This window comes from Bombyx mori, chromosome 15, assembly GCF_030269925.1.
Source record: "Bombyx mori chromosome 15, ASM3026992v2".
In the NCBI taxonomy this organism is placed as follows: domain Eukaryota; kingdom Metazoa; phylum Arthropoda; class Insecta; order Lepidoptera; family Bombycidae; genus Bombyx; species Bombyx mori.
Genome location: NC_085121.1, coordinates 6,056,257 through 6,074,524, shown reverse-complemented (window position 1 = coordinate 6,074,524; position 18,268 = coordinate 6,056,257). Strand labels below are relative to the sequence as shown.

Below are 18,268 nucleotides of genomic sequence, written 5' to 3'. Positions count from 1 at the left end.
GTCTATGGGCTCCAGTAACCACTTAACACCAGGTGGGCTGTGAGCTCAACCACCCATCGAAGAAATAAAAATAAAACTACATTTACGACTATATATATATATATATATATATATATATATATATATATATTTAGTTAAATATTATTTAATAGTACACTAGTACACACATCGAGTGACTCGGGGTACCGTAGTCAGCGCCCCAACTACTGGGCTGAGAATTGTGAGTTCGGAATTCCATTTTGGAGAATCGTACGTGTACCTAAAATATTTTTTGTCTTTATTGGAACGAAGTTCCTTACGGCAGGCTTGGAGGGGATAGGGATATTGCTGCGCGACCGAACTGAAAAAAATGTGATAGTAAAACCGTAAGGAAAAATCCGTGGAAAAAAGTGCGTGGAATAAAACCGTTAAATGAGACGTGCGCAGGCGCGACAGTCGTATACACAAGCGAGTAGTGTATAATACCTTTCTCTTTCTCCCTCTTTCTTTTCGTTCTCTCATCCTTTCTCTCTCTATTTTGTAATTATTTCTATTTCTATGTAATTTTATGTTGTCAAACAAAACTAAAGAGACATATTTTGTTATTTTAATTGATAATTTTGATAATTTGAATTACGATTTTATTTTTATTTTACGTAATTTATTATTTCCTAAAATACTGAATTTCCTAAATACTTTCCTGTACTTAAATAAAAACTAATCAGCAAAATTTAAGAGAAAAATCAAGAAAACCAACATAAAAATGAGCACGATTTTTTTTTGCAAATTGTGTCGATTCTACGTTAGCCGAAGGAACTTCGTTCCTACCTGGTGTCCCACGACACCACTTTTTTTTTTCTTATTTTATGTTAAATGTATATACATTTATTTATTTGGAAAAAAGGAACAGTACAAAACACCCATAAAATACATTCAAAATAGATATACAAAAAGTAAACAAGTTTGCACTATTAACATTACAGGTAAGTAGAAAGTAAACAGAAAAATAACTTTAGGAAGACCTTAATAAATAAAAGTTTACAACAAGGTAACAAAATACAACAATTACAAAACTTTATACTAATTATTGCTACACGTCGGACATTACTAACCTTTCAAAAAATATTCCCAAATAGCATTATAAATGCAAACGTGTATATATTTAAATTTACGTAACTAAATCTCTATTTCCGATAGTAGAAGGTATCCTAGCTTGAGGGCAAATGACGTTTGTGATTTGTGTATAATTTTGATGAAATTTCGCAGAAAGTTAATAATATTTGGTGAAGTGGCAGACCGCGGTAAAATGCACTCGCTGTGAAACGGCGCGTCGCGTCGGCGCGAACGGAACTGAAGTGTTGTTTGTTGCGTTCGCTTCACCAAACATATAAGCATGCTCATGGGGCTCAATCTGGGAGACTTTGTAAACATCCTCTCTAGAGCAATGCTTCGCTGAATCTACCACCGGATCAAAATCACAACCCTCTGAGAAAATCCGTTGAGTAACTCAGTGGGCTCAAACTCTTTTTGCGCTCGCTGCATGACATAATACATGTGATCAGGGACGTCTTAAATTAGGCTGGGGCCCTTGGACACACAAGAATTTGAGGTCCTTTTGGAAAGTAAAAAAAGCGAATTATAATAACATTTTTTACTCAGTATGACCATTTATTATAGGTAATCAAATACGGTATGATATAATATGTCATTAATGATATTAGAATACTGCTGGTTTTTTGGTTACGATCACGATAACGGAAACCGAATAAATGTGTGAGAGAAATTGTCGGTCCTTAGGGGGCCCCTGAGAATGGGGTCCCTGGGAACGGGTCCCGTGTGCCCTTATGGTAAAGACGGTATTGCATGTGATGGTAATCTTTGAACAATGTCCTCTCAAGAAATTCGCGGTCAGTGTATCGCCCTCAAGATGTGCCGACAAAGGAGAGTCGTTAGCGGTGTTTGTTCAAACGGCTATGTTTAGTTGGTTGATGTACTGATAGTTTATATTTCGTTTCGTTTGTATTTCGCCGCACGCCCCCAGTAGTGATAGGCAGCTCGTTATCTAGGGATTCGCTGCCCTAATCACATCGTAATAATACTCATAGTAAATGACATGATCGAACAACACCCGGTATTTTTGCTATTTTAAATGAGACAGTGTATTTGCTGATTCATGATTTCGGATTGGTGATCTACAAATAAACTTAAAAAAACAAAATAGTTAATGGAGCGGAGAGTGATACAACCATAGAGTTAGTATACTTATTAACTCCATGGATACAACTGACACAAGTAACTTTTTTTCGGATAAGCTATTAATCTAGTTTTTTCTATGCTATAAAATATACTAGTACCTACTATTTTTTTACTGATCTGTGGATGTTTGTGCGTTCGTCCACAGATTAATAATGTGTGGGTCCGCCAGAGAATTGAACTAAATTGAACTAAAAATTGAAATAATTGAACGGTAGAAATTGTCAAGAAGAATGTGTTTGTTGAAGCTTGACTTATACCTAATTGGCTAAAACAAAAAGTCAAAGAGAAAGTATATTATTTAGCCAATCATAAGTCTAGGTTTGGCTCTTCATTTAACAAAATTTCACCGAACACTGATCTGTGATACAAAAACTCAAAAAAGTCAAGCTGTCAAAATAGATCTTGGAATTTAATAAATTATTAATCTATTTAATTGATTAGTTAGGAAAATGATTAAACTTTTTTCATTAAAACAACAGAAAAAAGATGAAGAGGGTTCTACCAGAGGAGGAGGATCACAAAAAAAAGCATCAGCAGCCCAATTACGAATTACAAAAGGTTCTAGGCGATATTTTCAGTGTTTACTAGATTTTTCATGTTTAATTAAGCATTACCAATGAATTTCCTGTATTTTATGGCAGAAATATATTGGCAACAAATAAGATTTCATTAAAATTAACTTGTTATTTTATAAGATTTTATAAGCTTCATTTCATGACCAATATTAATGTATCCACAGATTTGAATGAATTGAATCTACCGAAAACATGCAACACAGAATTCCCTGATCCGGATGACCTATTGAATTTTAAATTGATTATATGCCCAGATGAAGGATTTTATAGAGGAGGAAAATTTGTATTTAGCTTTAAGGTGAGCTTTTGTTCATTATTCATTAACATCATAATTAACCTTAAGATAACTTTCGATGTGTTCACCAGTAGATCACATTCATTATCTCAGAGCTTAATCACTTCATATGGCAATATTGTTGGGTACAGGAAAAAAATTACGAATGGTCTTTGTATGCAAAACTTGGAACTATAAGAACTGATTCAAAATCTGTATTTTTTACAAACTAAAATCATATGGCTTGGAATAGTTGGCTAGTTTTTGTAAAAAAACATCATTACATGATTGTATTTTAAAAATTTACTGGTCTGAATAAAAATTTAATCTGTTGATTCTGACTTGGTATTAGGTGGTCAAAGTTAGTGTACAACTGGGTAAGCCCTGTGATCATGTCTATATCTCTTCTATAATACTTTTACTATATTCTGGTTTTAAGCATTGAACATCTGATGCCGAAGTCCTCGTCGACATGATGGGTCTGTGTTGGATGGCTGGATGGCCTCACCGCTGTTGACTGGTCAGTAGGGATGCTTATAGTGGAGATCCCATCGGAACCTGCCTGTGTCTGTGATTACCATCCACAAATTTAACATTAGAGTGAAGCCTGATGGTCATACATGGGGTAGACTGCGATAGACTATGATTTTTTTTGTGGTTATTGATCTCTCTCTCTTTCTCTCTCTCTCACACACTCATGCACTAATGTTGGTACACCACATTCTACCTTGTTCCTATTAATATAGGTAGATGAGGTGTGAATCTTTAAGAGCATCTAAAAAAACAGAAAATTTTGAAGTAATACTGATGATCATCGCTGATGATGATAACTGCCACAGCTGTTTTTATTTTTATTTCATAGGATCATATGATTAACCAGTTGCGCATATTAAGTATTTAACTGAGCCCCACACCCTACAATGTGAACGTCACAAGTCATCATAGAAGTGTGCAGACAAAAGAGGACAAAGTTTCATTAATTGATAAAGTGTAGTAATAAAACATAATAACAATACAACATAACAAAAAAAATTAAAAGGTTTCACATGTTTGTACAATTCTTTTATGACATTGATCAGTCTATAGCAAAAACTTTCTCCTGTGTTATTTCGCCTATAACATCTTGAAGACAATAACACCCAGATCCTGAAAACCAAATATATTTTATCGACTCTAGGGGATAGTAGTCGCTAGCAACCTGACCAATGAGGCAGAACTTAGGTAATGATTCTTCAGTCAATTCATTTTTACTCAGAACAATTTATCAAAGGATGTTTTCAAATAATACTAACCAGCTGGAGCTCAGTAGCTAATACTTCTTTTACTATTGGTTAAATTAACTGTCCCTCAATTGAATATGTACGTTTATAGTAATAAATATTTAATATTATACAAAGTCCACAGTCTTTTTGCTGAGAAGCTGCTGAAAAAAAGCTTTGACTTTGAAGTTGGCTGAACTTCTTTGTTGTGTCTTGAAAAAATTGCAGACAAAATAATAAAAACATTTCGATTATTGAGTTCAGAAGCGAGATAGTTGGGGTCTTGATTGTAACTTTGCAATAACTCCTAATTTTGGATTTTTTTAACATCTTGTACTTGATCAAACTCAGTGATCGGTCCGTGCGGTTCTAAATAGGAGACAGTTTGAGTATAGTTATTAATACAATCTCAGACCACAGGCTATGATATAATAAACTAAAAACGGACCCCAGGCGAACCTTGAGGTTTGTCGAGGACTTCAAGGTGATCCCTCCCTCTATATTCTCCTTCTTTAAGCCTAATCTTTATAGATTACAAACTTATGTTATGTTACACATGGGTAGGTACCACTATCCTGTCCATTTATGCCGTGAAGCTGTCATGCGTTTCGGTTCGAAGGGTTGGACGACCGTGAGAGGAGAGTTAAGTCAGCGGCTCGTCTCAAGTGACTAGCAGCATTTACGCTATGTTATCTCCGATAAATATTACGTAGATAATACCATATCGGCCGTAAGCTGAAGTATTCTAGAAATGCTAAAACACTTTAGTAGATAGTAAGTAACTTGTATCTTTCTAACAAATATTTTTAACCAATTTTCAGGTAGGACCAAATTATCCTCACGAGCCGCCCAAAGTCAAATGTGAAACAGCAGTTTATCATCCTAACATAGACCTCGAAGGCAACGTGTGCCTGAATATACTCAGGGAAGATTGGAAACCTGTTCTCACAGTTAACTCCATAGTGTACGGTCTCCAGTATTTATTCTTGGTAAGCCCACTAAATTGATATAAAGACATAGCAATTAAGAACTTCTCATCAAACAGTTTTCTTTTTTTGGTTTTTCTTTTCCAGAAATTGACAAGTTTTGGTGTAATTATGATTATTTTCGTTTTTTTTTTTATTTCAACCTTTCAAATACTTCAATTTTCGTATTCACCGACAACTGTGAGTCTTTAAAGTATTTTTAATTATGTGTAGGACTCACGAAAACCAACGAAATAACTGCTGGTTATGGTTTGATGAAAAAGTTTATGTTTGAAGTAATATTAAATTTAGAAAAATGTATTAATCTCAAGAATGTTTCGGAATCTGAAGAAATTTACTGTACAAAATGCTCTTTTATCAAACTTAGGGCTGCCGATAAAAATCATAACTATAAAAATATTCGTATATTAGCAGTACTCGTAAAGATAAATATAATGAGATTAGATGGGAAAGTCGCTATTCGTCCGTCATCACACGTATTGCATTTTTATCTATTTTGGTGTACAATAACGCATACTCTCTCTTTCATTCACGGTATTGTATTTTATTTTTATCCAGTTTACGTGTACTTGTATAGTCTTGTATAATTGTATCCTATAACTCTCTGTGGAGAGAGTTCTTTGACGAATTGAGAAAATTTCATCATTTTCATTTTATCTTCGCACGAACTGTCAGCAAAGCTTATCTATACTCGCGCCACCCACCTCGAGATATACGTTCTAAGGTCTCAAGTAATAGTTCAACGGCTGCCCCACCCTTCAAACCGAAACGCATTACTGCTTCACGGCCGAAATAGGCAGGGCGGTGGTACCCACCCCCGCGCAGACTCACAAGAGGTCCTACCACCAGTAAAAAACATGTATTGGAATTGTTTTTTTTTTTTTTTAGGAACCAAACCCTGAAGATCCCCTCAACAAGGAAGCAGCTGACGAGCTCCAAAGCAACAGGCGACTTTTCGAACAACACGTTCAGAGAGCTATGCGAGGCGGCTACGTCGGCACATCTTATTTCGAACGATGCCTCAAATGAAAACCTGCACACGTGTAAAAAATGCTAACAACCATATAAATAATAATAAAATCTCATTTTAATGTTTTTCTATTGTTTCGTTTTTATTTATTTAATATTGTTTTTAAAAAAAGCCATCTCTAATGCCATGCCCAACAAGATATCTAAAGTACAATTATTATATTGAGAAATCGTTTAATTCACTTGAATTTCTCTTATAATAATTTCATAACAAAATATACGAGTCGTATCGATCGATCCTATATTTTTCGAGTTGATATCAAATTCAAACACAGTTATGTCTTCATAGTTAAACTTAAAAAAATGTCGCTAGTGGCGCTTAGGTCATTGTAAATAAAGAACTGCATTCAACAATTCTTTCATTTGAATACCTAAGTATATTTGTGATGTTGACTAATCCTTATCGGATGGGTAACTAGTAACTATAAATGTACTTTTCTAGTTATATACCAAACTATTACTCTGCTAGTTGGTGGATGAGATAGCATACACAATACATGAGTAAATGCATGTAGTATGCTGTAAGTATCTAACAAACCACTAAATACTTACTAAATAGTGAAGAATTCGATAAAAAGAGAAGGAAGGATTTAATTGATATGATTGAATTGATTTAGTGACACAAACGAATGTTTTAAAACCAATCCTAGTAGGTGGCACCGATGACGTCTGATCTGGCATCTATGCTAGTAAAAATACATTTGAGAATGCGGCTACCTACCCGAATTTTTAAGTCTACAAATAGCGTTCGTAAAATCAAACAAAAGCTTAAAATTTTGCACTGAAATATTTATTCCTTTTTTTTTAAATGGAATTACCGTCTGATAGCAGCGGGTAGGAAAAAACTTTAAAACCATTTTTGAATATCCAATTCGTAATTTAAATTTTAATACGCTTATCTCCTATTGAATTATGACAAAGTAAAGAAGTGTGAAAAAATCCATGTAGTAAAAAATGTTAAAATATCATAATTAAACCAAGCAATAACAAATAAAAACTTTTTATGTAAATTCGGCGCTCCCTAATTCAAAAATAGTAATAATAAAGCACATATGGCGCTGCACATTCTAATGTTTTTGTTAGGATGCTGTAATATATGTAGATAAACAAAATTAATGTATGTTCTTGAGATTTGAAACGGTTTTTTGATTTATATTAAAGGTGATTAACATTAAGTAAAATGAATTCAAGGATCGTCGTTCATGATAAACGGGCGGTGTTTTTTATTATTATTTCTTATTGTTTTCTATTTCAATTTTATATTTTCTATCTATGCTGGTAACCTCGGGAGGTCTGGCTGAGTCCTTCCTCGCCCACCTGTCCTGGTGAAACTGGAAAGGCCTAGCAAGAGCAGTGTTCCGCAGAATCTAATACCGGATCGGAAACGCGCTTCACTGAGAAGATCCGGCGAGAAACTCAGTGGGTTGTGTCTGAGGATTAATTTTCTCGCCTAGCCCTTCGACGAAAAATATTTCAATATTTAAAAACTATACTACTAAAACTAAGTAGTCTTTTAATAATATCAGAAAAAGCATCACTTATATTCATAACTTTATTTAATATACTGAATAAATACCTAATTACCTACTATACTTATACCTAACGTTGCTTAGTTCATGTTTTGTTGTCTCTCATTTTAAGAAGATTTTCTTTTAATGATTTTTGTTTTCTTCATCGTGGTTCAAGTATTTACTAATGTCGAGACTTAATAAGTATTTTAATCAAGCGGAATTCTGTAAAATAATATTGCAATGATTAGATTCAGGACCACAACGACTTGGACAATACAATGACTTGTCCATAACGTGAATTTGAAATGCTGTTTTATGTTTCACGAAGTGAGCAACGGGCGAGGGTCGGCCTGAGTCACTCCAATCAGTAGGTAGAACCTAAGCTAAGCTGGCACCGACCGCGAACGCCCCGCCAGTTTCCCTCTGAACGCCGATCGGTCCGCGCGCTTGTTACTCAGTACGCTTTCACCTCACGACAACGTGTTCAAGGCAGAGAGCTGTTTCGACACGGCATTCGGTTGCGAAAGTCTCGCGATGATATACAAGTGAGAGCTGACATCGAACGTCAGGGTAACGCTCATCGTGCACGGTGAGCCAGTTTATTCACGAGAGACATTCGAAACGCGCCAGCTGTGAGGTACGGGGGGCGCGCGACGCCGTCGGTTCGTACACGCGGGAATAACATTTACCCACGGTTACTTGCTGCAAGTCCTAAGAAAACCAATTTTTAATGTGTCAAGTCAGTATAGCTTATTGCTGCTACGTCAGATCGGAGAGCGCCTCGAGCAGGAACTACAAGGTTATGCAAATGAGTTCTGAACGATTCTATACCAGGGGTAATCAAAAGACCATTCACAACTTTAATAAACTTTAATGTTTTCGTGTTCCGTTCAGTTTTTTTAGTGCTTATCTGTTTCCAACTGTTTTCCAACCTTTTTTTTATCTTTCGGAGCCACGATCGCTAATTGCTAATTACTGTGGAAAACGAGTGATAACAAGTCGGAGTGGTGTTTGAGGAGTGCGGTACAACCAGCTGTCAGAGCTAATTCAGCCGGTGACTACAATGGCGGCCAAGCAGGAGGAAACTCTGCTCTCCCGCTGCGAGATTCCCATCATAGACCTAGCGCACATAGGTATGTTTTATTTAAAAATACTAACCTTTTTCTCCAATCTTCAAAATCTTAATTATATTTTTAAACGTTCACTACCTACATTTCTTGTGATATTAAAATAGAGGTAGACGCAGCAACCAACAAAATACTATTCTTTGAATTATTAAGGTCAAACAAAGACGAAACATCTCAAGTAAAAACGCGAAGGCAGCTACCTGGATCCTTATTGTAGACAGCCCCTTGGCCTGTTCCGTGTAGCGAGACCGACAGCTGCTATGTGTCGATACATTTGTGATTAGTAAATAATATCTATATCCCATTCTTCGAAAATCCTACACGGGGATACGGGTGGTTTGTTGAAAAAACAAGTTTTTTTGACGCTGGGATTGAAAGTCCATACAAAAACAATATCAAATTATCTATACATACACACAAAGAGCGGAATTCAATGGACTGATGAGTAAGTGGGATCCTAAATAAGCCAGCATTCGTGTGTCGTAGTGAATCAAACATACCAGTCATCCGCTAGTCGGTCATTCGTTTTGTTTAGTTATTTTACACGTGTCGCAATCCTGAAAATAATAACTATAACCTACATTAATTATTCAAGCCAATTTTTTGGATCCTCCTTAATTTAACTAAGATACATATTTGTATCATAGATTGTACATATTTCTATCTTAGTTAAAGTATATATACACGCACATATTTGTTAGAGAATTAACTATACAACTTCTAAAACGGGGCGAGCGATCACAAAAGTCTGCAATGTGGGGGCAATGGCCAAACGCCCTTCGTAACAGCTAACAGCAGTCCCAATCAAGTCCCGGTTCTACTTGCATTGCTACTACTTTTCCCAGTACTAAATTTTCCGTACCTACTAAAAGAGAAACATATACACGACACTACACACGACATTCTAAGTCTATAAAATTGCAATGAACTTTAGTGAAAATACCTTTAGATTTTATTTAAATAACACATTACGTGCGAAAAACAATATTTCATAAATATTTCGTAGTCACACAAGCGATACACATTCGGTAGTTATTCAATTGAATTATGCGTGAACTACTAATACTTACACAATAAATTGAAAATTTAGACATGTCCTGATTTCTATAAAAAATCCCTCTGCGTTACCCTTAAGCCAGATAGGACGAAGACTCACAACCTCTTGTCCTGGTGAAAGGCAAGGGCCACCAGTAATCCTCGAATCATAAAAAAAACAAAGACTCACAACGTAGCTGGAATAGCCCTTTGGACAACCAGAGAGTAGGTAGACGGAAAAAAGATGAAGTATCACAGTATGATTGCAAAAAATGGATTCTAAAGTAAAGTAATTTTCAATTCTGGAAAATTTCAGTCGGTCATTCAAATTCCGCAGTCAATCTGTAATACACTCTACCTTAAATTATAGTTTAATGAGGAAAAATCTATTTGCCTTTACGCAAAACGAAAAAACAATACTCATGATATAGATAAAACTTAGTACGCCCTGTTCGAATTTGGAGATGTTCATAAAATAATTTTATTATTAGACGAAACGAACGAATACTAACAAACTACCAAGTATTTATACGTAATAGCTGAATACTTTCATAACATGAAGCAAGCTTTGATCGGAACGCGTTTGCCAGTTTTTGTGGTTTATTTAAGTTATGATTCATGATTCCCAACATATTTATTGAAGTATGTAGATACAATTTATGAGAATCATTCTCACATCAACCATTTGGCGTTGCTATCCGGTGTATTATGTACTTGTACTCACTAAAACGTAATCTTACACATTTTTTATTGTTCGAATGTCACCCCTAAAACGCGTATTGAAGGCTTTGTTTATCAGTGTTCGTATTTCTAGTTTTATTAAAATACTAGCGACCCGCCCTCGCTTCGCTTCGGAAACATTAAAACACACATGAAACCAAAAAAATAAAATAAAAAAAAATTTAAAAAAAGTAGCCTATGTTCATCAGGGACAATGTCGGCTTCTAATGGAAAAATAATTTTTCAAATCGATCCAGTAGTTTCGGAGCCTATTCGAAACAAACAAACAAACAAATCTTTCCTCTTTATAATATTATATTAAAATATTATTCGATGAATCACTAATTATTATCATTCAGAGTTTTAACGGTTTCGTAGGAAACACACTGCTTTGTTCTTTTCATAAACCGCTCCTTTGTTTTAAATTAAACAAGCCGTTAGAATAAAAATCGTCTCGGGTATTCGGTGTAACGTGAAGGTCACTACGTATTGTCCCAACTCACAGATAAGATAATATTCTTATTACCGTATATTGCCAACGACGAATATCAAATAGAAATAATCAAAAACTTCTTTCTCTATTTTTGCTTTTCTAATATTTAATTGATAATTCAACTAGAAATAATTTACACTACTTTATATATTTTATATTGTCAGCCAGTTTTAGACAAAATCATAAATACAAAATCAGTTCACTGTTTTGTTATTAACAATGTAATAAGAAATCCGTTAAGCAATAATAATATCTAAAATACCGTAACGTTTCCACGGTACAGCTTAGTGATAATTAATTTGTCACAGTTCGTCCTGATGCTGAACACTGAATACTGACCCAGTTGCGCGTTCTCGTTGTCATTATTTTTTTCGAAAACTCAATTATGTAGGTTACGGGGATTAAAATTGAATTCAATTTTATTCGTATTATGTACTGTAGTCACAGATTATATGTTATATCGTTCTCTTTGATTAAGGATAGTTTCCAATGCACTGGAGATGAGGAAACCATTTCTCTATGTACATTCATACTAATGTAATAATTGGGAATGTGAATTGTTTTTTTTTTCTATGTTATAATTTGACAAGCTTTCTAGCTACTCAATTGATCGTAAGGAAATTTTGTATCCACGTAGACAAGGGTACAGACAAAGACATAGCATAGGGATCTGAATGAAAAGTTGAAATCCCCGTGAAGCAGATTTTATTTTCTAGATTAACGCGACGGAAACCGCGTATAAAAACTAGTAATATCATTTAAAAGATTTGTTTTATGAATAACGTGTACACCGCCGAGAGTTCACATCTCATTAAAAGTTTGATACTAAGAATGGTATTAAAAAAACTTAGTAAACCCAAAGTAAAAAATAAAATATATCATAGGTACATTATTCAACGAACGAAGCTGACACCATCTTTATAGTTGGAAAATTTAATTGAAGTCTGCTTGTAAGTGAACGCAAATTTACATTATATTACCTTTAAACAAGCGTGTAATTACATCCCAACATTGTTAGAATAGACGAATTCACTTCACGATCACATGGCTCCTTTACACAATTGGCCATAAAGGGTGACATAGCAAGCAGGCAGGCTTCCGGTCACTGTCCTCGTCGAACCCGTCGCTTGCGGCGTAGGGCTCGACGAGTAAATTAACTCATAGACACAGCCCACTGAGTTTCTCGCCGGATCTTCTCAGTGGGTCGCGTTTCCGATCCGGTGGTATATTCTGCGAAGCACTGCTCTTGTTAGGGCCAGTGTTAGCAACACTCCGGTTTGAGCCCCGTGAGCTCACCTACACATTAGGGCGAAGCTGATATAGCCTCTCAAGACTATCAGCATAGGTAAGAAAAGAAAAAGGCAGGCTCTTCTGAAATTGTTAAGGATACAGTCGCGTCATGTAACTGCTGCTACCGGCACCATAGCTTCAAATGAATTAATATGATAGTCTACAAAATTATTACTATTCCGGTCTATATATACACTTGTACATGAGATAAACAAAACTTGATACAATAATCTGAGTCTTTACCAGTGCACTTCAGTGATTTTCCAGCTGTGCAGTCGTCCAGCACTGCAGCATCTGTTAATCTGTTATCTTGGATATTGGAAGTTCAATTTATAATAATGAAATGAAATTTGTCTAATATGTGAACTTCTTGAAGGATTTTGGATCGGTCAACAAACATTTATTTCTAGAAAAAAAGTAATGGCTTTAATGTAGCATAGATTAAAAATTCAAGACGAAAACGAAATTTTTTCTCAACTTTTGATTTACGGACCACACATTAATTATTTTGATCGTAGTTTGAATATTTATCACGACCATTCATCGCGGCAAGCTGAATCGTAGTCAATAAATTGGAAGCCATAACTCATTACATCGGACCTATTACGAAGAACCCTTCTAAGTCAGAGTGAATCTATTGTGTTGTAGTCCATTCAAATGGCAAGTCAAGTAAGTAATTGTTTGAAGTGATGAATTCCATGATTCTCTTACTATCGCAATATCATCATTATCCTGCCCTTCGCCTAGTCACCTGGGGTCGGCGCAACATGTTTTCTCCTTCCATACTCTTCTATCATATCATTTCTTCCATTTCTTCTTAGGTCTACCTCTTCCTCTAAATCCTTCCACATTCATAGTTAACACTCTCTTAACAACCTCATTTTCATTTCGTCTCTTCTCTTACTATCGCAATAGTTATTATCAAAGTGGAATTCGTGCCTCGAACAAAAAAAAAAACAGTGGACTATGGATTCGTTTGCCATAGTTGACACCTTATTAGTTACCTACATACTATTACGAGTAGTTATTTATGTCAAAAGAAACCTCCGTACTTCTTCCTGATTACGTCTACGTCTATAAATAATAGACACGTCTCCCCAATTAACAATTACTATGAACATTGTGTAAACCAATCTCAACTTGGATTAATGGCTGACGAGCGTGATCCACGTCAGTCGTTTTATAACACGAAACATAATTTAACGCTATTAACTGTATCTGTGCGTTAATTACAATGCGGCAGTTAATTAAATTTCGAAATAAAAAAGAATGTATGAGTCATTGCAATCTGTCGAATTTTAATGATGTATAACAACTAACGAATGAAACCCACACTGATGTTTAAACACAGTTATTAATAATTTTCAATATAGTTCATGAAATTAAATTCAAGTAAACTTTATTTTATTTTTATGATTATGATTCAAACATTATAGATAGGACTACGTAGCAGCTGACGTTGCGTCGGCATCATGGCGTCAATTTAATCTTGTCACTTGAAAAACTATCAGTGTATAATATATAGCTTTCCCTACATGGCGTTGGATTAGTTCGTTATTTGCATATTTCTATTTTCGACCTAAATCCTCGTAACAAGAGTCCGGTTGTTCGCGACGACGGTGTAGAAATTTGCGAATATCGTCCGTTCGTTCACCTGTGACCTGCTTGTGTGTAACCATAATAGTAAATAGAAATACTACAGCAGTGTATATAAATATTTAAACGTATACGATGCCTATAAAATGGCAACATCAAATTTTAAAGAAAAATTTGGCAGCTTTATCATAGCAATCAATTTACCGAAATCGAAACCATGAGATAAAGAAGGTTCAGTAAGAAAAAAATTTACTGATAAAATATAAAAATATAAACAAATATAAAATCACCAGATATCTTAAATTTACCTACTGTTTATAAAATGATTGATGGGATAAAATAAATAATAATTTACAGCGGTCGACAAATGACAAGGACAAGAGATGAACATAAAGTACAGTACAAAAAATACAGTCGAACATAGAAATTACTTTTTTTTTATTGCTTAGATGGGTGGACGAATTCACAGCCCGCCTGGTGTTAAGTTGTTACTGGAGCCTATAGACATCTACAACGTGAATGCGCCACCCACCTTGAGATGTAAGTTCTGAGATCTCAGTATAGTTACAACGGCTGCCCTACCCTTCAAACCGAAACACATTACTGCTTCACGGCAAAAATAGGCAGGGCGATGGTACCTACCCGCGTGGACTCACAAGAGGTCCTACCACCAGTAAAAAAGTTGCCTTAAAATATTTTAAGCATAAATTACGCAAATCATGAGCGGAACAAGACTTACAGTTTTTAGGCATTTAGAAACATGAGTTAGGTAACATCAGAAATGAAAAACCTTATATATTTTTATAAGACAACTAGCTGACCCGGCAAACGTTGTGTTGCCTTAAATAAGATTTCTAGGGAAATTCTACTGTAGAAACCTCATTTAACCACATAATACCTCATAAACAAAAAAAAATATCCAAAAAATTAAAATAAAAAATAAATGTTTGGGGTGGACAACCCTTTTCACTTAGGGGTATGAAAAATAGATAGTAGCCGATTCTCAGACCTACTGAACATACTATTGATACACAAATAAAACCAAAAAAACATGGCTGAAAAATGTATAGTATTGTATAGCTCTCAAATTATATATTAAGTGTATAATCTATGATGTATAGTGAGTAAGTAAGACAGGAGACCGGCTTCGTCCTCATCCCTACTACGTGATGTTTGCTGGATGAGTGGTGACACCTGGCGGGGATAGCTGATCAATTGATAGTTGATCAGTAGTCGACCGGCGAGGGCGGGAGATCAAATTCAATTTAAAAAAAATCATAATTAAAGGAACTTGAAATTATAAACTCTGAATAAGAATTTATCGTACTACAATTATAAAATTTTATTGCTATCTTGCAACCTTATTGCAGATCTGTGCATAGAAAAAGAAATATTAATAAAGAAATTATAAGAGTGAAAATTGAGAGTAATATGATTTTTTTTATTTTAAGTCATAACAAAATAAAATAAAAAACTTGCCAAAAAAGTTAAAGTTTATAATTAACAAATAAAAAATAGCGGTTGATCATAGAGGGATGAAAAATTGAGAGTAACATCAGATTTTTTATTTTAATTCATGACGAAATAAAAATAAAAATGAAAATCTTGGCAAAAAAATTAAAGTTTATAATTAACAAATAAAAAATAGGGGTTGATCATAGAGGGGTGAAAATTTCAGAGTAATATGATTTTTTTTATTCTACGTCATGACAAAATAAAAACAAAATTCTAGCAAAAAAATTTAAAATTTTTGATTAGCAAATAAAAAATAAGGGTTGATCGTAGAGGGGTGAAAATTTAGGGTTGTATGTATTTTTATATGCTGTATCATAAAAAAATAGAAATTAAAAATTTTGTCTAAAAAATAAATAAAAAAAATTAGGGGTGGACTACCCCTAACATTTAGGGGGATGAAAAATAGATGTTAGCCGATTCTCATAGATACCGGATAAGCACAAATTTTTTTATCAAAATCGGTCAAGCCGTTTCGGAGGAGTATGGCAACGAAAACTGTGACACGAGAATTTTATATATTAGATTAACTTAATTGTGTCATTTCATATGCGTTTATACTGAGCGTATGTACCTGTATACGCAAGGTCCAATCTGCATTGGCAACAGGATCCTGTCTAATCAGTTAGATACGTTTTATCATAGCTATTTAGCTAGCCTCCGAAAATTAATAATAAAACAATTCTAGTTTTGTCTCTGAAAACGAACGCGTGTCACATCGCAAAGTAAATGGATTATGTGACATAATATTAAATCACTTAATTAAATCGCAATCAAAGTTGCAATCATACATTCCAGAAAATTACTGATAAATGATTAAATAAAGTATTTTATCAGGTCTACCGTATTCTGAAAATTTGATGTGGGTAATAAAATGGAATGGAGATTTTTGTGGAAAATTAATTAGGGTATTGCGTAAACTGAAACTTTTATAGATTATCTGCAGCAGCCATTTTACTCGGACTTTTTACTCGCACTCCACATATGAACCACATATATTATAGCATTAATCAATAAATTTATAGCATTATACACCGATATTTTATAACACAAATGAGAATTTATTTCCAATAGAATAAATCAAAGGTTCTCTATTATTTATCAGGTCCGTTCTTGCGACCACTCTTCATTAGCTTACACATAGATGAAAATAAATCTTCATAAACGAAAGTGTATAAGTAATTGAATGTGAAAAGAGATTTTCTTTTGCAATTTTATCAGCCATTGTTTACAAGGTTTGCCTCCTGTGATCGAAATGACGCGCGCGTCGCGACCGCCATTGTGTTCCGACACCATCTGTGTACACCTGAATTGCTGACACTATTTGCATGTACATATTTGTCAATCCGAATCATGAACAAGACTAAAATGATTTGCTTTGTTCGTAATATGACGTCATCGCTTCAATTTGCACCATTTATTTACAATAGAAACACAATTTATATTTGACTAGCAAACCACCTTGATTTCGCGCGGGTGCAACAGGGCATTGTGCTAAAGCTCCTAGACTTTGCCAAACTAAAAGATTCCTATAATTTTCTTTGTGTTAAGAAAACACAGACTTTTAAGCAAGACACTTAAGCACAACTTTCCACGAAAGAAAATAACAACGATGATGAAAATCGTATCAACATCCATTTTATGGTCGATTAGAAGCTTGGACTTCATTATAAATACGAGTACTACTCAGTTGAACTATTTGGATGATAACAACGTTGTTTATGCGTTAAATAAAATTGATAAAAAATTATGGTACCTTATGGTACACAGTAGATGTCACCAGTATCAAAAAAGTATTTTTTGTTTCTTTTGCATACATATACATGACGGCGCCAGGGATGGCTGAGCGGCAGTACCGTCTCATTCGTAATCGGTTGAACTGAGTTTATTGGAATAATTGTAGTAAAAGTCAATAAAAATAAAACCTTTTGAGTAGTATCTAATTATTGAAACTCTAAGCCGACAGTCTCGTTTTAACTGACCGACTGACTAACTGAAACTAAAACGACTCTTTTTTTTTCTACCTATGCTGATAGCCTTGTGAGGTTATTTCAGCTTCTCCTTGACGTGTAGGTGAGCTCACGGGGCTCAAACAGGGAGTGTTGCTAACACTGGCCCTAGCAAGAGCAGTGCTTCGCAGAATCTACCACCGGATCGGAAACGCGACCCACTGAGAAGATCCGCCGAGAAACTCAGTGGGCTGTGTCTATGGGTTGAGACGACGCTGTCCACGTACCGTCATTTAATACTTTTTGTGATATTTATCAAAACAACATTTTATCATTTAAAATAATAATCAGAATAATGTCATAATATTACTAAAGTCGTTATCTGCGACATGCAAATAAACAAATATCTTTATATTTTCTTTGGAGATCTTGAAAAAAATCTAGATTGTATCAGAAGGCAGGCGCTCCTGAAACTCAATTAATAGAAACTGGTCACTCTCGTCTATAGTAAAAAATGCAAACCACAATAAAGATTTAGATTCAATAGATTTTTGTCCTACACATATATTGCAGTATAGACTATTAAATTATACTTTTAAAAATCAAACGATGCGCGAGTTCAATGAACTTGTTCGACGTGGACGTCCATAGTGAACTCCGATTTGTAATTAAAAAAA

General features: G+C 34.7%; 3 protein-coding genes across 3 annotated transcripts in view; 2 read left to right on the top strand and 1 right to left on the bottom strand.

Annotated features, from left to right (window-relative positions):
* The window catches only part of LOC119629658 (uncharacterized), a 378,532-nt gene that overhangs the window by 21,540 nt on the left and 338,724 nt on the right, over positions 1 to 18,268 (bottom strand). The gene's annotated exons all lie outside the window — the stretch shown is intronic.
* LOC692934 (ubiquitin-conjugating enzyme E2M) lies at positions 2,394 to 6,707 on the top strand (the record flags this gene model as incomplete). The annotated part of the gene is given in 4 exon segments (NM_001046776.1): positions 2,394 to 2,793; positions 2,975 to 3,108; positions 5,165 to 5,332; positions 6,218 to 6,707. Coding segments are annotated over 4 exon segments (552 nt in total). The 3' UTR covers positions 6,359 to 6,707.
* The window catches only part of FNSI (flavone synthase I), a 34,621-nt gene continuing 25,285 nt past the window's right edge, over positions 8,933 to 18,268 (top strand). Inside the window, 1 exon segment of the mRNA NM_001170998.1 lies at positions 8,933 to 9,002. Within this exon segment, the coding sequence (NP_001164469.1) occupies positions 8,933 to 9,002 (70 nt within the window).